We start from the raw sequence: 19959 nt of genomic DNA on the forward strand, positions 1-19959 counted from the left end.
CCAAGCCAGACTATGAGAGAGGGCAGAACTTCTGAGTAGCTTACATGACCAAAAAATGTTCTAGTTTCTTTAAAGATAAGTAGCACACTCCCATGCAGGAAACAATAATTAAAAACCAATTTTTGCTACAGATTTGTGTGCCAGAGCATCTCAGACTCCTCCAGGTATAACTGTACGGCTTAGTCATCAAAGCTCTCGCTGAGCATGTTAGATGTCTACCCTCTCTTCACATAATAAGGCTGAAAGAGCCAGAGCTGGCTGTTCACTCCAAGCTAAATAGGTGACTCATCTGACCACAGGCCTCCTTCGCCCAAAGAGCAGGAACGTAGCTTGCACTGCCTACCTTACAGACCCACACACTGCACTCTGATTTCCGGTGAATGCTAGCCCATTCCTTCTGCAGTTCATTTGTGTATACACTGAGAATAAACAGAGCCACAGAAGTGATTGAAAATTCGTGTGTGTGTACAGCATCACCCTGATGGTGAGCCCAGGCTCGTCACTAAACACACCTCTGCACACCTGTTCCACACGAGCGTGCACAGACATGCACTTCATCCAGGCATAGATATGACCACCCATAATGTGTCCTGTGGTTTCTCAGAAGGATCTGCTCCAGAGCCCTAGGCTTCGACATTCTACAGTGTTGTTCCTTTCTGCCTCAACCTCCCCCTCCATAGCTGCTGGCTGTCAGCAGGTAAACATCCAACACCCGTTTGCAGGGTGCTCAGTTGAGATCTGAGCCTTTGGCTTCCTGATCTAAGGCTTGTGCAAAGTGTGTCTTCTGGGGAAAGCCACACGTTAAAATATCTCTTCTCATAATTATATGACAAGGCCGTCATATGATGCAAAGGACATCTAAGTGTGGAAGGCTGAGTTCAGCCTGTGACTGGTGGGTGGGGTCCTGCCACAGCGAACAGCAGTAACACACAGTGCTTCCGGGGAGGCAAGGTGGAGATGGCTGCCTGGTCTCGGTGCTGACCCATCCAAGGCTTCTCAGAACATCACCTGTAATAAGAAAGGTCAGAGGCTAGCCTGTCTCCTTCGGTGTTTACAGAAGCAACGAAAAGTAAGAGGTGCTTAGGACAGACACTGGTGGCTGCAGCACAGGCTTCTTGGCAAAAATACTTCAGGGAGTTCCAAGGCTACTGTCCTGGCTACCTTGGCAGCGAGTTCTCTCATCTGAACAGTATGCTCTGCCAAGCATCTTCCCTGGGAGCAGAGCATCACCCCTCCCTGGGAGGCAGCTGGCATCGCCAACATTACCATCAGTCCTCTCAACTGCCTCACTAGCACTGGGGTGTTAGCTCTGGAAAACTGTGAGTATACACGTTCATGTGTACTTTCATGTCTCAGCAGAACCTCTAATATATGTGCCACCAGTTCCATTCCACTGTTGCCCCAGAGCTAGCAAAGTTACCCTGACTCCCCTAAACTGGTTCTTGCAACCCCAGTGACCATTCTGCTCCTGGGGCAAGAAGGACTGCCCTAAAAACCGAGAGTACACAAGAGGAGTCAGCCTGAGTTTCCAAAACCTCCCATGGCCATAAAGGTTCTAATGTCTCTCATGTCCATTGAAGAGTTTTGCTTAGCATTGGAAGAAGCACAAATCTAGGATTTCTTAAAACATTATATTAATTAAATACAAATAATTAAAAATAACTAAATCGTTATGTTAAAACATTTAATTGTTAAATTATTATATCATGATTCTGTCCCCAAAAGCTTTCTCCCTTTCCTGGTAGTCACATGCACCAAGTTCAGTCTCTGGAGAACAAGATGTCTGTTATGGCATGGACTCAGTCATTGCACAGGGCCATAGTGTGCACCCAGAGTTCACACTAGCGTTCCAGTCCTCTAACACCCACAGCAAACAGTCTCAGCTCCCCAAATCATGGCATTTGGCCAAAGACTGAAAGTGTGCAGCCTGAAGATCATGTAGAATGTATGAAAAGCAGAGATATGTGGAGACATTCTCTCATGTAAGTCACCAGATTCCCCCTCATTTCCTATCAGGTCATGCATACCCAAGACTCAATCCTGGGGACAGTGACTCCGTGCTAAGCGCCATGGGGCAGTAGGGTGTATTGTAATATGTAATATGTAACATGTAATATGTAACATGTAACATGTAACATGTAATATGTAATGTGTAATGCATAATGCGTAATATGTGATGTGTAATATGTAATATATAATATGTAATATGTTTGTAGATCAAACAGAAAAGTAATATGTACAAAGGAGCAATTGAGCAATGTTCCACCTTACGACTGGCTTTTTGGCACTGCTCAATCCTTTCCTGAGCCTTTTCTGTTTCTTGGATTAAATGTTAATCGTCTTTCCATACCACCCCATTGACTGGCTAAGGCTATGTCCATCCCTTTCCACTGGGGTTCTGAGCTTTGCAAAGTCTTGCTCACTATGTTCACATGCCTTTTCCTTTATAGTTACGAGGTCAAGTCTACATGCTCAGCTTGACCAATACTAGAGACTTCAACACCCAAAATGTAAAAACACGGAATGGTCCCTGTGTCTCACCACCTCACCATTTGCTGTTAGAAACACTACTGCAGCCGAAGACACCCATTCTGTCTCTGTCTTTGCCCCTGCCCATTTCTCCTCTATGTTTGTGTTGCTCTCTTGTGTCTCCATTTGCTTAACTCCACCACCACATGAAAACATCTTCCTATCAGCTGGATACTGACAAAACAAACCCCAGGCTGCAGCGCCGTCATCACCAGTCTTTGCACCAGACATTTGCTTTTCTGAGTGCTGTCTGGTCTTTGCTCTTTCCTCTACTTGGGATCATAGAGGCAGCAGAGACTGAATGTTCATGAGCCACCCCTTGTGCCTCAGCCTTTTCTGAGCCCTTTAGGGATTCTTGTTGGATCCATGGAAGGTCTAACTCCTGTCTAAGTCATGCTCCTGTCTAACAATGAGGACCAGCAGCTGGGGCACTGCTGAGTGACTGAGTAATGTGCACTCTGGGGACTTCTATTGAAGGAAGACCTATGTCAAAGACAACTGCTTTGAACCCTGCACACATACTGGGAAAACTTGCAGCCAGTTTCAAGAATCAAAATATCAGTTCTCCCTGGATAAGATGCCCAACACCCTCCAGAAGGAACCCCACTAATTCTTTTAAAAAAGGGAGAGAGATTCATTTACAGAAACCTTTTTATAATTTATTTGCTGTTGATAATCTTTGGTATAAAAATGAAGCTCTAGCTAAATGAGGGGTTTTAGTGGTGAAATTTAACCCAATGAACAAATAAATAAATATTTACAATCTTTGGCAAAAAAAAAAAAACAATGTTTCATTAACGTATATGAGAAGCTTCTGTTTTTAAAAAAAACTACATAAATAATTTACAAAAATAATATGGTACATTGAATGTATTCACATCGCTCCCACCACCTTGTACCATTGAACCAAATGCCCAAGTGAGAGCCTAAATGTTCTTCACACCCTCATGGCCAGAAGTCTCCTGACCTGTGCTGGCCTTGGGAATACAGTTCCACAAAAATCTAAAAAGTGCAGGATAACAAGAAACAAGGAAACTCACCCTCAGAGATTTCAACACAAATAACTCCATCTAGACAAATTGTGGAAACTCAGATCAAAATCGTGGATTCTTTCTGTCTAACTTAGAAATGCAGTTGCCATTACTAGAAAGGGGACTGTGAACTACCCCACCAGAGGGACAAAATATTCTTCCACTGAGCTCGTGTGAAGTGAGAGAGGCAGTACTTCCTGCTGGGAGATCATGCAGCTTAAAGCAAAACAAAAACAAAATAAAATAAATCAAGCATATGTCTGTAATGATGTGACTGATTAATGGGTGTGTCTGGAAAAAACAAATGATGTTTCCTTAAGCATTAAAATAAAAAGAACCTATATACAACAAAGAGATAATAGTAAAAAGAACTGAATTAAAATTATTGGTAAGGATGCATATTAAGGTTCCATTCTATCATGACATAAATCCTTGTATTTCAAACAGCAGATATTTGTAAGTGTGTCTTTATATCATTATATCCTTGTCATATGCTTATTTCTAGAAATTATATACTACATACTTGTTACTTTGTATGTTTAAAATAAATTATTGATGAGTGAAGCTATATTCCAAATCATTTAATAAATATTAACAAAAGAGCCGTACCTGGAACCTTAAGGAAATGCATTACCAAATTTGGCAAAAGCAGCTTTTGCATCATTCTAAAGCCTAGAGTAGGAACAGGGTACCAAAGTGCATCTGCCAACTTATTTGCCAGTCTGTTTCCTAGCAGCAGGGACAGGAAAGGATGCCCAGACAAAGATCCTAGCAGTCAGTATGCAGAGTATGCAGAGCCTGATGACGTCCAGCCAGGTATGCTTTCCACACTGCCCAACCCAGGCAGGCAGCTGAAATGGACATTGCCTCTGCTGAGGTTTTCTTCTGAAAGCTCTGAGAAGCCTACAGCTGGAACCCTGAAATATTCCCCTTTCAAAGGATGCAGCTTCTTTGTCTCTGTCGAGTCAGCTTTAACTGTGGCCAAGTAAGAACTGCGTTTCTTCTAACTTTTCGATCACTTCCTATGTTCTAATTAGTTAATGTTTCAAATCACTGGACAAGGGGCCACAGTCTCACATGACTGTCTTCTGGCCTCTTCCTTACTGCAGCCGAGTTCACCTGATCTTTCTTCCTGTTCAGCCTCACAGGATTTGTGTGTCATTATAGAACAGCACGAATCCAAAAACAGTGACAACATTAAGCACTGAGGGTAAGTGAGCCATATTTTTCATGCTTAATTTATGAGAATGACTTAAACACAATACTCCCTTCGACTCCATATACACATAAATACTGCAAGTAATTACATTTACATGTAAACGTCATTCTTTTTAAACAAACAAGAAAAGGCAACACAGCGGAATGCTCGGTCTTCGCTCCACGGTGAGCCTCATATCTCATCCAAATGTTTTCCAGCAGCAGGCTGGAAGCTCTTGGAGTGCAATTGATGTTTCTCCTTTGAAGACACTTGGACTTGGTGCTGATGAAGGAGGTGTAGATCCACTCAGTTAAGGTCAAGAAACAGGAAATGCCAAATGACAGAAAAGCCACAAGTGCCAAGATGGACTGATGTGTCTAAGAAGGGGTGTTTGCAGCACATTGCTGGAGCTGGAGCCCTGCTCTCTAGGCATCTAGAAGAGAAGGAACAACAGGATTAGGAAGAAACAACTAGGGGGTGTTTTACTGTTTCCTTGTTTTTCTATCTTACAGTTGTAGCCCAGAATTCACTATGTAGCTCAGACTGGCCTCAGGGCTCCCCAGGGCTAATATTACATACATGGCCTCAGATACCATTATTTTAACTTTAGGATTGCGTACATGAGATAGATAAGTAGAACAGATTGATAAATGACAGAGAGGTGTGTGGACAAACAAGTAGATGAGTGAATAGATAGAAAGACAGAAGGGTGAATGGACAGATGGATAAGTAGGCATTTGGATGGATAGATGGATAAATAGCTGTTTGGAAAGATGCATGTGTAGATTGATGTATTAATGGGTGGATAAGTTAAGAAAAAATAAATCTCTTCAGTGGAATAGTGACATGTGTAAAGATCTTCAGTGGAAGAAGGGGAGAAAACAATGTCCTTGGCTTTACTTCTCCTTGATGTGTGTATCATTTTCAATGCATAAGTACTGAGAAACATTTTTGAGCTTTACTGATCTCTGTAAAAGGCATGTCATTAGACTTGACTGGTCAAGTTTGCTTTCAGGTTTATATTTTGGTTCAGATAAATTAACTTCTAGTGGTATAACTAAGAAGGGGCCGCCTTTCCTCCCTCACTCCATCTTCTTTCCTTCCTCCTTTCTACCCTTTCCCTTCCTTTCCTTTCCTATTTCAATTTTTAGTAGAGATAGTAATCTAAAATGACCCTAGAAATTCAGGAAGTATGGAAACAAAAAGCTCTAGGACTCAGTACAGTGCCAGATAACAGCCTGTGGAGGTCAGAAAGTATTTGTACTACCAAAGACATTCAGATTCAATTTAAAACAAAAGAACTATCAAGGAAGAAAGTGAAGAAGAAAGGAGGAGGAGAAGGAAGAAGAATAAAGGAAGAAGGAAGGAAAGAAATAAAAGAGAAAGGAAAGAAGAAAGGAAGGAAGGAAGGAAGGGAGGGAGGAAGGAAGGAAGGAAGGAAGGAAGGAAGGAAGGAAGGAAGGAAGGAAGGAAGGAAGGAACTATATCCCTAAACCACATCTTTGCTGGGAAGGGCAGAAGCCCCAGCTCATAGCAACAGTTCATTTCCCTGGAATGAAGCCTCTGTAGGCAGAAAAATGGATGCCAGTCCCTCCTGCTCCTGTGGGACCACTTCCCTGATGGGAACACATACTCACCTCTGCACTCATACTTGAGGTCCGAGAAATAGACCATCTCTTGGGAGAAGACAAACAGGCCCAGCCGTCCACCAGCGTAGGTTTGGTCATAAATTGGTCCTGAGTCAGCCATGACTTGCTTTCCTTCATGCACTAAGACTCTAAAACAGGCAAGGAAGTAAAAGACAAAAGAGAACTTGAACTCAGAAGCACATTCACCAGCGGTCTGTCGTTGGTTTTAAATGCCAGCTGTTGGCTAAGAGGAATCTAGTCTCCCTGTTTAGTGCTAAGGATGAAAGCATGGCCTTGTATATGCTATTCAAGTGCTCTCTGATCTACCATAGAGTGACATCCAGACAACCCAAAAGGGATCTATAGCCCCACTCTCTGCTCAGGGTCTGAACAAGACTTGCTTTCCCTTTAGGAACAACAACTCCTGTCATGCAGCAGAGACTTCAGAGCCCATTCCTTCTCACAGGCAAAGCTGCTGCACCCTTGGTGTATATGGCTGCAATAAGCCAGTGACTACAAAGTGCAGTGCTGCCTTTAACAGCCAAGGCAGTGTAAAGAGTAAAGGATGTTTCTTGAATGTTTGTGTGTGTGTGTGTCCTTAGAGCCAGGTACTCCCTGAGTGTGGCTCCCAAAGCTTTCATTTTCCCTGAAGATCCCGAGTCTCATCTCCCTGGCTCAGAATGGGTAGTGATCCCTCAGAATTTCCTGATGGAACCCATGACAGATGGGACCTCTTTGCAGGGACATTACACCCCCCCACACACACACCCAGACCCTCAGGGATCTGCAGACACTGGATAGCCATCAGGAGTAAGACTAAGTGGAAGAGTATTTGCTTATTATCTACAAAAAAAGGTGGATTCCATCCAGATGAGTGTGGGGTAGTTTGCATATCAGCCAATAAGTATTTAAGACATGGCTTATTTTTCAGGTTTTTAAAAGTAAGTAATGTATAGAAAGGATGCAAAATAGACAAGAAAGGACATTTAAAACTAAGGAATCCAGAGAAGAATATAAAAGTGCTCATTACAGCATAGTTACTTATTGATATTCTCCAATAGGAAGGTAGACAGAGAAAGCACATTGTCCATCCAATGGAAAAGTTATCTATGCAATGGGTAACAGGCTATCCATCCATTTGATGAAAAAAAATCTATCTGGCCATCCAATGGAAAGGCAGACTGGTTGTTTAATGGAAAAGATTAGCCGACCCACTGGGATGAAGCCTACCACTGACAATGTGCAACTGCCCTTACCTCATGTAGCCTGTCTTAGGCCTGTGAATCAGGTGCCACCTGTAGGCAGTGTAGTCTTTCCAGCCAATGTTTTTGGGGTCATGCCATAGAGTCCGGACCTGTGGAATAGGAGCATTGTTGAAAGGTGAGCTATGTGCCTCCCTTCCATTCTTCTCGCCCTGGACTGTGCAAAGTAATACTCCACTTGCTGTACTACCTCCCTAGTACATACATTTTATTTTGTATGTTCTACTTTCAAATGCTGTATCATCTACCCTACTATCCACTCTACTATGGGAGACTACAGTGTGCACCTAAGTCCAGTGTTGGGTGTGTTAACACTAAGAGCATGAACACTTGACCCAGATAGTCATGGATCTGAATTCATACCTTCTGCTTCTTGGGTGTGGAGCTATGAACAAAACTGACACTGTAAGTCCTGTCTCTGCAAAAGACTGGACATGTGTTCAGTCTTTCCAACCAGAAGCACTGGGCATTTCGTGCTCAATAAAGTAGGTATTCCACACCAACTATTAAAATGATTGCTATTTGATTAAAATTAAGGGCAGAAGGGTATCTCTTTGGAACAGGTTAGGAGTGCAGGGTCTGTCTGGAAATGGCCATCAACTGCCCCGTCCCTCACCTGGCCTTCTGTGTTTCCCGTGTGCCACAGGGCATTCCTCAGGTGCTCGCCAGTACCAGTCGTGGAGTTTACCACTTTGAGTGACACACCAGAGTAGCCGTAAGCCCGACTGGGCTTGTCTTCCCAGTAGGTCTGGGTCACCTGCTTCCACATCACCACATAGAAGCGGCTGCTTGACTGATAGCCAAAGACAAAGCCAGCGTAGTCATCATCCCGGTCAGTGTTGACATAGAAAGTGCCACTGAAGTCCACAGACCCAAACTCGTCGAAACCTGAGTGCAGAGAAAACATGGATGGTCTGGTGGCCCAGAGAAAAGCACATTGGGAACTTCAGAAGTCCATCTCACAGAAACGTGGATCTGAAGAGCTTAGATTAGCTTAGATAACCTCTGCTCTTCGCTGAGAGAGCAGCAAAAGGACTTGTGACCCAGCTGACAGTTTTGTGACAGAAGCTCCAGTGTCTCATGTATTGTTTCAGAGAGTCCATAACATGAGCTGGCTTACTGAACACCAAATTCCATAGGTCAGAGAGTTGCAAACCTGTGCTTTCCCAGAGCCCTTAACCAGATTATGAAGGGAGACTATTCCACATACCAAGGAAGGGTAAGGCTACCAGAAAAATTATCCTAAATCCTGACCACATGGTCTCTCTGAACTACCCACAGGATCTCAGGCTCACCTACAGCGATGCCAGGGTCTGAGTTTGCTGTCTGCACCAGCTCTTTGCCTTGGTGACGAATTACCCAGTTGGGATCAATTTGTGTGGTCCCCTTGGGATCCAGAGGGACCATCTGGAAGTTTCTGAAGTCTGTCTCAGTGATGGCATTGTTCTCAGGGCACACATCATCAATATCTGGGACATTATCATTGTCAAAGTCATCTTTACAAATGTCACCTCGGCCGTCACCTATGGATAAGGAAGAAATGAACCCAAGGGGGACAAGTTAGGTGGTTTGCATTTCCCTTCATGTGTATAAACAGAGACCTCTGAGTCTGTAAGATTTGAGGCTATGCACCTTGTAATTAATTGTGGTTTGAGGGTCAACTGCTTCCAAAACACTGAGCTTGTAAAGCTATAAGGCATCCCAGGGATGCTTTTAAAAAACATCCTCACTGCAAACACTACAGCCAAGGATAGTGCGATAAGCCCAAGCTCTGTTCCCTACATTCAAAGTTGAAAACAGAGAGTTGGCTGCTGCTAATGTCTCTCTAAGCTCACTTCTCACTGTCATTCTCAGTAACTGGAGCCATTTTAATTTATTTGGCACTTAAAGTAGAACCTTTCCAGCACACATGACTTCCCCTAGGGAGATCAGACCCAATGAGGTTGGTCTGCAAAGGGGGCTAGGTCATGCCTTATCTTACAGCTGACCTGTCCTCGGCCACAGTGAGATGCCCCAAGGCAGAGGCGATGGAGTTAACCAGGCACTCTGCTATGACCTCTTATTTCAAAAGGAAGAAAAGAAACCATATTTGGTATCTAGATTGATATCTTGATTTCCCCATTCTTCAAACCAATTTTCAGTTCTGGTATTCAATACTGTAGCCTCCCCACTGTGGGAAACATAATTAGATGTACAGGCATTTTCTTTTATTGAGACAGGACCTCAGCACAGGCTCATCTCAAACTGGCAATATGGAGCCAAGGATGATTTTTTAATGGTCCTCTTGCTTCTCCCTCCCGAGTATAGGCACGCATCGCTATGCCTTGTCTATGTAGTGCTGAGTTTTCACACTAGGCAAGTGCTTTACCAATTAATCTATTCCCCAGCCTCAGCAACAGCATCTTAAAAGTAATAAAAATACCCCTCGCCTCTTCTTCCCAGTCCCCTTCCTAGGTGAGCCAAAGGCCACCTCCCACTGTCTGCACCAGTGTCTGCATCAAGCTGGGGGCTCTCTGCTGAAAGCATTCTTTCCTGTGCTGGGAGAATGCTGCAGCTGCCCTTGGTCCCTGGCCAGTCTTTTCACGTGCTTCTGAGTCACATTGGCTCAACACCCCAGGACTCCTGGCCTCCATTTGTTCAGGATAAGTGTGTTCCAAAGGGAGCTTGGATCATCCTGCCCATTGGGAGGGAGTTAGAGACCAGCCTATCAGCAAGCGCAGCTGTGCACTTTGTTATTCAGGACTGCGGTCTTCCTGGAGTGTGACATCCTCCAGCCCCTGCACAGCTACAGACCACTGATGTGCAAGACCTTCCATGTCGCACCTTCCCTATTTATGAATCCTCTCCCCATCATGTCACTGGCTGCATTCAGTGAACCTTATCTCTTTCAAAGTGTTTGCCAAAGGTTTTCAAAAGTACCCAGAAGCTGAAAGGTTTCCTCTTCCTGGCACTCACAAACAAACCTCACCTCTCTCATTGGTAGAATATTAAACACACATGAAGAAGCTGAAGCTTCCAGCAGGCTAGACAGACAACCAGCCAACCCTGTGCCCAACACCCTTAGATAGCCATCCTGCTTATTTTTGAACTTCCAAACCGGAGTTCTGCCTCTGTGGGACTGCTCGTGCGGTTTGCAAGGCACATGTGAACTGAAGAAGGCACCCACCGTCCGAGTCTTCCTGGTCTGGGTTGAACACAAGCCGACAGTTGTCCCTGTCATCTGGAACACCATCATTGTCATCATCAGAGTCGCAGGCATCGCCCTTGCCGTCGTTGTCATGGTCAGCCTGGTTGGAGTTGGAGATGTATGGGCAGTTGTCTTGGTTGTTCTGGTGGCCGTCATCATCTATGTCCTCATTGTTGTCACACTGGTCTCCAACGAGATCATTGTCCTGATCGATCTGGGGGACAGAGCAGCAAGTGAGCACCATGAATACTCCCTGAGGAAGCACAGGAAGACTCGGGGACTAGACTAGAGACACACCCGCTCTTGGTACAGGCCAGCACTGGGGGATAAGGTACAAAAATGGGGTATGATGGCTCACTTGCTGTCCTCACAGAAGAGAGCTTGGATTGGAGGCTTCTGGGTGCAGGCTTTCCCAGCCAGTGCCCCATCTCATAGGGGACTTCTTATTGCTAACTACCACTCAGGTATCATAGGAACCACTTTCTCTACCATTACTGTATACTCTGCAGACCATAGTCCTAGTCACACTCTTCAGGTCCCTTTCAAAGGCAAGCCTGGAAATGTAGCTAGTTCTGGGTTTGCCTCTGGATAACCATGGAGACTAATTTTCCCCCAGACAGTGTGGGAAAGTCACTTCCTCCCTTGGCCTGGGGCCACCTAGATATAAAGTGCTTAGATTTGGTCTCTGTAAGATGTTTCAACTGAGCTTATAGCAAGCTATGTTGTCATGCTTGGCAGGGCAGAAGAGAACCACACCGGAGCACCTTTATCAAGCTGTTTAAGGATGAGGAACACCCTGCTCTGGATATGGGTCACCCTCAAGGCTCATCTCCAGGCAACAGCTGGGGATCACAGAGCCCTGTTTGGACACATCTCATCACCTGATCTGGGTTGTGCATCAGAGGACAATTGTCACAGTGGTCACCCACGCCATCACCATCCGTATCTCTCTGGTCAGTGTTGTAGACATATGGACAATTGTCTCGCTCATTGAAAACATCTGTTGGTGAAAGAAACAAAGTAGGCACAGGCTGAGTTTAGAGAAGTTGCATCATTTTCCCAGCATACTGGATAACATACAGGCCTTCACTAGAAAAATGGCAAAAATTTAAAGATTATTAGATTCATTGAAGAGAATATGAAATATTTTCCATTAAACATCAAATTCCCAGTGAGACCCTGCCTCAAAAAAAAAAAATCCAATTCCCTTAACCTAAAATATAATGAGTGTTTGGGATTCTCTGGGCAATGCTGCCCAGTCAGAAGAGGGTGAGTGTGGTGTGTCCTCTGCGCTTGCTGTTTTGGCTGTTCCCACTGAGATCTCAGAAAGTGAGTTAAGTCTGTAGGCACACAAGAGCCTCTGGGTGATGATTCCTCATTGTTCACAGACAGTGGGAGAGAAGTGATGGTGCAGATGGATCGGCAAGGGTCTTAGAAATCTGAAAATAGGGAACGAGGTCCAACAGTACGGAAGGAATAATAATAATAATAATAATAATAATAATAATAATAATAATAATAGGATAAAGTGGCAAACTGAAGGAAGATAAAGCCAAAGGAAGAAGAGACCATTTTGGGGAACAGAAAGGACCCTTAAAATGACAGGGTATAAGAAGCTGACACCCCAGCTGGCAGAACAGAGGCACCAGCCCACTTTAGGACAGACATGAGGTGCCTGCTAACTGCATCAACCTTCAAGAAGGCAGAGTGATCGAGGCTGTCCTGAGGCTAAGGTTGGATGCAGAAGCTGACTGGAAAGTTCTACAAGAGCATATACTTTGAGATGGGTCTAAATAGCAGGGTAGAGTCAGAGGGGATGAAGGAACTCCAGGCTGTGCATCGTTGAGGAGGGGGTGAGGCTCATGGGGTACACAGAGGAGTCAAGCAGAGCAGTGATCTGAGTGTCTCCTAGTCTACAGTGACACTCTGAGAGAGCGGAGCCTGAGTTCCAAGTGGTCAGTCTCTGGGCTCTTGCATAGAAGACGCCAGGTCTCAGGGTAAAATGTCAGCCTGCAGTAATATGTCAGAGCTCACGGGGCACACCTGTGTCGCTCTACCTGTCTTGGTTCCCAGGTCCCGTGGTTAGGCCTTATCAATAAACAATAAGAAACCTGAGTAGAAGTAAGACAAACAACCTCCTCATACCCTTCTCGGAGCAGTTGGATGCAGCTCTGGGATGATTTAGAGAGTATTCACTGCAGAAGATGCAGTGAAAGAGTCAGATGAAGCAGCTGTGGGTCTGACAGCAAGGAAAGAAAGTGCAGAAAGCTGTGATTTTCTAAGATGGACCTCAGGCTTGTGGGAAAAGGCAAGTTATTTAGGGAATCATTTTCGTAAGCATATAGATAAATTGAGCTCTTCTAAGATGTTTGAAATTGCAGTTGCTCCAGGCACACATGGAGGGCTGCTACTAGGACCCACAAAGATACCAAAATCCAGATGTCCAAATTCATTACACAAAATAAAGTGATGTTTACAAACCATCTAGTTAGAATCCCCTACATACTTAAAAGCCATCTCTATACTGTAATTTCGTTGTTTAGATGAACAGCATGGTAAAGGTCTGGGGGTTACAATGTAAGACAGCTCTGTGGCTAAAAGTGCTTGCAGCACAAGCCTGATAACCCAAGTTAGATCCTCAGAACCCACATTAAGACAAAACAAATAAAAGCCAGATGCAGCAGTGAGCATCTGTGGTTGGCAGCACCTCTATGGAGAGATGTATGGAAGACACAGAAGAGTCACCTACGTGCTCTCAGAACAGCTCGTCTAGAGTACACAGTGCAACAGAAACCAGAGAGATCCTGCCTCAAGAAGGTGGAGAGAACCAACTCCTGACCTCCACACACACAGGGCAGCACCCTCTGCCTTTCACACACACACACACAAATAAATGAAAATTTACAAATCTGTGCATGTTCTGTACATCCTCTTTCTGTATGGTTAGTTGATTTGTGGCTGTGAACCTTAGTACACAAAGTGCTGGCTCACTTACAACCATTAACCCTGATCTGCGTCACTAAAGTGAGCAGAGCCACTGACCGTCTCCGTCAATGTCCACAGAGCAGGCATCCCCCTCGCCATTGTTGTCTGTGTCGATCTGTGCTGGGTTGTGCACATAGGGGCAGTTGTCACAGCGGTCTCCAACCTCATCCTTGTCATAGTCTAATTGACGGGGATTGAAGAGAAGCTGGCAATTGTCCTAAAAATCACCAGAAAAAGACATCAGGAAGAACACAGACCAGGCAATCAGGCTGCCATAAGACAACTCAATACTCAGGAGTAGACCACCAATAAGGAAGCAGAGAAAATGAGCGAGTTAGCCCTGCACAGGCAACGGCTCAGCATCCTGTGTTTTCGCAGTTCCATACACAGCTGTCCTGTCTCCCTGAGTGTTGAGATTTCCTATTGCAAAGTGGCAGTCTCCTCTCCTTCACAGGAAAGTCACAGATGAGACAGTAGGTGAGTGTGTGGATGGATGTGTGCAAGGAAGGGAAAGCATGGACTCTCACCATAGAGAAGCCATCCTCGGGGAGCTATATGAGCCCATGTTAAACCTTCTGATTGCATCTGCCACTTGCATCAAGCACCAGAAGAAAAGGAAGCGAATAAGGTCTTTTGAGGCAATTAAGGAAAGGGAAGTTATGAGCACTTTCTGCGTTGTACCCCAGGGAGCCCTGTGCACCCACTAATCAGTATTTTCAGGGACTACTTTCTCTATGGGTGATCTTTGGGAGCTGTTCACAAATATGTCAGAAGAGCAGCCTCGGAATCCCCATCTCTTCCAACTTCTCGGTGCTTGAGAACAGCGCTCATCCTACCTTCTCATCGCTCACACCGTCATTGTCATCGTCCTCGTCACAAGCATCTCCGATTCCATCCTTATCAAAATCCTCCTGCCCGGAATTTGGCAGTTTGGGGCAGTTGTCCTGTGATTTGGGAAAGAAATAACAACCATGAAAGCATTCCAAAGTGTCCTTCTCTCCAAATCGGGGAAAATAAAACAAGAATTATGAAGCCAAGGATATAAATATCTGATACAAGTCCTCAGATAGAAGCGGAGCGAGCATCGGAGCCAGCTGTCCTGGACGTGTGCTGTTCTGAGTCCTACCCTGAGAATTATGTCACTGCTGCACGTGAGGAGAGACAAAAGGAGCCCTGTTCTGAACCCAGACCCCAGGAAGGGATCAGACACCTGAGAGAACAGAGGGAGGTGAGGGCGCCTGTCCCAGGAGAGGTGCAGAGCCAGATGCTTAGCATCCTGTTCTTTCCCCCAGCTCATCAAATGAACTAAGAGCTCCAGCATGCGTGCAAGCTCAGTCCTCACCGGCCAGCAGGTCTCAAAGGAGGAAGACCTCTCACAGCTGTACATTGTCTAAGCTTTGCAATTCTGCACTGAAGGAAGCTTAGAAGGAGGGAGAAGAACACCACTCCAGCTCTTCACATTTGATAGACATGCAACAGCATAAAAGCCTCTCTACTCTGTCTACTGTGCTGTGACCCAAATGAGCTGCAGGGACCCAACTGAGGGACTGAAGATGGGCAGGGCAGGGCAGGGCAGGGTAGGGCAGGGCAGGGCAGGGCAGGGCAGGGCAGGGCAGGGCAGGGCAGGGCAGGGCAAGGCAGCTTTGGTTTCAACCACATTGATGCCTTTTCTCGACTCTCTGTGTGTGTGTGTGTGTGTGTGTGTGTGTGTGTGTGTGTACAGGCAAGTGTGCATATTTTCACATACATAGTTTGTGTACATATGTATATGTACATACTGTGTGTGCATGTATGCATGGGTATATACATGCATAGTGTGTGTGCTTGTGTGCCTATACATTGTGTATGTGTGTGTATGCTATGCACATGTGTGTATACATATATAGTGTGCCTGTATACATACAGCATTGTGTGTGCATGTATGTTTATACATACATAGTGTGTATGCACATATATGTGTATACCTTCATTGTGTATGTTTTCATATGCATGTGTGTACATATGTACTTTTCATAACATGTGCTGCTTTTCCTAACGATGCCTGGAATGGGAAGAAAAGGAAGCCCAGTTGCATTCAGTGCTTCAGGTAGACTCCTGGGTAGACGCCTGTGCCCAGTGCACATCAGACCCACGCTCTCTTCATCCCTTCAGCTGTGAGAAGATGTGTTGCTCCTACATGGTCCAGTCTCAGAGTAGGAAGTTCATGTGGAGTGTAGGAAGGAACAAGATAATTTGGAGTGTCTCCCTGTTTAGATCATTGCTTCCAATTGGCCCAATCTCTCCTGGCAGTGAATCACTGAAGAGACACTGGGTAGGGGTGGGGCAGCCCCTTGCACTGACTGAAGAGGACTGAGGGGCAGACTCCTCACTGATGAAGCTAGATGGAGTGGCAGAATCCTACACTTAAGAAAGGGGCTGAGGCACAGCTCCTTATACTGACTGAAGAGGGATTAAGACACAGACCCCTGACAATGGCTCAAGAAGGGACTGAAGCACAGAGACCTAGCTCTTAGCCTGAGGTGACTGTGACTCTCACCTTGATGCAGTGGTAGGTGGCATTAGTAGCACACACCAGGTTGTTGTTGGGCCAGCCATCCAGGTCTGAGTCCTCCCCGCAGATGAGCCCATCACCTGCGTAGCCAATCTGGCACTCACACTTGTACATGGGGTCACTAAAGTGGCCCAGGTAGATGCACTCTGCATTCTTGTGGCAGCTGTGAGTCTTGTCCTTACATGGATTCTCTGGCTCACACACCTAGAATATCAAGAGAAATATGAAATACAGACAGGACTTACTAGGGAAGAAGTTGGCCACGGGTACCCCTGAGAATCCGAAGAGACTAGCTCATTGTGAGAGGACACAGAGATTTTGACATTTCTCAGGAAGTCGACAAGTATTTTTTAATGGTTATCTGAGCCATATAAACATCATTTTTGAACTTGTTGTGTAACACTGCTTGCCATGGCTTTGTTGTGACCCCCAGGGCATGGATTAGAATCCATATCCAAGTGTGGTAGCTTCAAAGCCTCATTGGAAGTGTATAGTCATCAGGGACCCTCCAACTTCAGCTCATCAGTGCTCAAGCTCACTCTCTCTGTCTCTCTTTCTGTCTCTTTCCCTCCCTCCCCTCATCCCTCTGGCTTCTGACATGCAATGACAACTCAGAAACATGAACTAGGTACCTGGTCCTTGGTCTTGTGTTTCCAGACTCTAAAATTGTGAGAAATGAATCTTTGTCCTGTATCCCTACCCAGCCTTGGTCTTCTGCTATAGTATCCAAAACTGACCAAGGTGTCATTGCTACCCTGAAGGTCATGGGCCCTCTGCATGAAAACATCTGGATTCTTCTGTGTTGGTAGAAGAGGCAGCAGATGAACAGAGCCTGGGAGGCTTTCATAAGAAAGGCTCCTCTCTGCATTCCTCCCCCAACAAGGCTGCCCTTTCCCTTCCTTTCCATTTCTTCTCCACTTGCCTAGACTTGGCAGACTCTTTCAAGCCTTTAGATACACAGGCAAGGTCAGAACCACTTACTTGTTTTTCTGTCCTAGCATCCTCCAGGCCAACACCGAAGGGTTGGTTCCCCTTGTAGCGTGGTGGACAAGGCAGGCAGTGGAAGCCCGGGTTGGTGTTGACACAGCGGGGAGCTTTGTTAGTTGAGAAGCAAATATCTGTGACCACAGCACACTGTGAGGACAAACAGAAGTGAGCCTCTCTCCAGATCTTCATAAGACACCCAGCTACCCAAGGCAGAGGTACCAACCTCATCCAGGTCCTCACAGTGGGTACCATTGCCCAGAAAGCCCACTGGGCAGGAGCCACAGGACCAGGACCCATCAGGGAAGCTGTTGCACTTGGCTCCAGGAAAACACGGGTTGGATAAGCACCCATCTGCATGGAGGATGGGAGACAGGGCTAAGACAAGATGCCACACACACACACACACACACACACACACACAAACACACACACACACACACACACACACACACACACACACACACACACACATATATATATATACACACATGGGTACACATACATACATACATTCAAGTATGCATGCCCTGTCACCCATGGAACAGCTCCTTTCACACACACACACACACACACACACACACACACACACACACACACTCACTCACCAATAGGGCAGCTTCTCTTGTTGCACATTTGGTGTTCTGTCACATCCCCGACACAGTCCTTCCCTCCATACTGGGGCTCAGGGCTGTTGCAAACACGTGAGCGCTCACGGATCCCTCCAGCACAGGTAACTGTGCAGGCTGACCAAGGGGACCAGGGGCTCCAGCGGCCATCAACTATAGAGAGAAGCAGGGAAGGTGACTGAGAGGAGGATGGAGGATTCAGATATGACTGGCACTAGCAAGATCAGAAGGAAGATGAGGCTGATATCCTGGCTATTCCAGTGTAGTTGAAGACACTGGGGTAGAAGGGAAAATGGAGGACTGGTCTACTGTGATTTACACAGCTGTGATTCAGGGAGTCAATATTATTACAGAGTTTCTGATAGATTTTCTTGCCTCTAAAATAAAATTCTTACAATCTTTTACAGCCAGAAGCCTGAGTTTCCTTACCAAGCCAGGCATGAAGGATAGACCAGCCTCCAAATCTAGAAGACTTTGTGGGACTGATTCTTATTGCACTGGGCAGGAGGCAGTGAAGATCTGGGTGGATTACCTGTTATGAAGGCAATCCCCCTGCCTCCAGTGTACTGTGAGAACTCAGCCTACCTGGAGATATCCTGGTATACTAAGCTGTGAGTCCCCCAAGCTGTACCTTGGTGTGACTAAGACACGTAAAGCCCTGTCCTGAGCTTCAGGTTCAAGTTCACATTCTGGCTTATTTTTTTGTCCACTTGCCTGATCTGTGCAAGGTACAGAGACCTTCAGGCTAATTCAGGAAATCAGGGTGTAGAACCAGAGGTGGTCACCGACGTCAGAGCAACAGAGCGGCCACATCCCCACTGCCAAAGCTGCACTGGCTTTTGATTTAGTAACCAGATTAGGATGGAACAGGCCTTAGTGACCAGCAGCTGTCAGCTCTACGACATTGCCAGCAGCACCTACTCACTTGGGCACGGATCACGCTGACAGGGTTTGGTTTCCCGGCCGCTGCCCTTGCAGTTCTTGCCACCCATCTGGGGCACTGGTGAGTTGCAGAGACGTATGCGGGTGACATTGCCAACTCCACAAGTCACGGAGCATGAAGACCAGGGTGACCAGTGACTCCAGCCTCCATTCTGACGGACTGGCACAGGAAACACAAAGAGGTCAGCATCCCATGCTGTGACCCTGCACTGGGCAAACCCCAAGATCTGTCTTTCCAGCTAATCCCCGTTTCCACTAGAGAGGGCTGTAGAGAGAGCACGGCCTCACCCAGGAGAAAGCTTCTCACCAGGAAAAACCTTCCCCTGGGGCCATAGCCTCCAGACACCATCAAATAGCTGCTGTTGGCATACCCACATGAGGAACCACCCACCCTACCCGGGACACTCACTTCTCGTATCACATTTGCCCAGGCTGCATGTCCTTGTCTGAATGGAGGGGCCCAGGCAGGTGTTGCTGGTGACATCACAAGACCGGCCTCTCTGCTGGGTCCCAGAGCCACAGGTGACAGAACACTCGGTCCACTCTGCCCACGGAGACCAGCCCTCATCACTGTCTGCAGCTAGCCAAGAAGGTAGACAAACACAAGAGGTTGAGTGCTCCCTCTCCACAAGCCCTAGGGAGATCAGGCACTACAGCCATATGGGGCCTGCTTTGGGGACTTCGGAATAGGGAAGAGCTTGGCAGCAAGAAGGGTGTATGGGAAGAGCCCACCACCTGGGCAAGCTTAAGTGTCTTCAAAAGGAAGAGAATGCTGAGTAATGAGGAACAAGTAATCTAGATCTGTTTAGAAAAGCTGGCTCCAAAAAAGGAAAAAGAATGCTGAGTCTTATTTACAGGAGATGTTTTCAAGGTCACCAAGAGGCCATTTCTACATAGCTTCTATTGACCTGTATGAGATAACAACATGCCAACCACTGGTTGAAATTAGAAGCTGCATAGTTTACTTCTAAACACTTTAACGAAAATTCAATACAAGGGCAACTCTCTGGAATAAAATTTTTATAGACACATA

General features: G+C 46.0%; 1 protein-coding gene across 1 annotated transcript in view; it reads right to left on the minus strand.

The window, feature by feature from the left end:
• Positions 1–3170: 3170 nt before the first annotated feature.
• The window catches only part of Thbs2 (thrombospondin 2), a 28763-nt gene continuing 11974 nt past the window's right edge, over positions 3171–19959 (minus strand). The window contains exons 8-22 of the mRNA NM_011581.3: positions 19336–19506; positions 18910–19086; positions 17964–18137; positions 17582–17709; positions 17353–17505; positions 16357–16575; positions 14657–14764; positions 13878–14037; positions 11717–11835; positions 10815–11049; positions 8944–9171; positions 8265–8536; positions 7643–7740; positions 6396–6535; positions 3171–5191 (exon numbers count right to left, since the gene is read on the minus strand). Of these exons, the coding sequence (NP_035711.2) occupies positions 5184–5191; positions 6396–6535; positions 7643–7740; positions 8265–8536; positions 8944–9171; positions 10815–11049; positions 11717–11835; positions 13878–14037; positions 14657–14764; positions 16357–16575; positions 17353–17505; positions 17582–17709; positions 17964–18137; positions 18910–19086; positions 19336–19506 (2390 nt within the window). The 3' untranslated portion in view covers positions 3171–5183. The remainder of the gene's footprint in view (positions 5192–6395; positions 6536–7642; positions 7741–8264; positions 8537–8943; positions 9172–10814; positions 11050–11716; positions 11836–13877; positions 14038–14656; positions 14765–16356; positions 16576–17352; positions 17506–17581; positions 17710–17963; positions 18138–18909; positions 19087–19335; positions 19507–19959) is intronic.

Source organism: Mus musculus, chromosome 17, assembly GCF_000001635.26.
Source record: "Mus musculus strain C57BL/6J chromosome 17, GRCm38.p6 C57BL/6J".
NCBI lineage: Eukaryota > Metazoa > Chordata > Mammalia > Rodentia > Muridae > Mus > Mus musculus.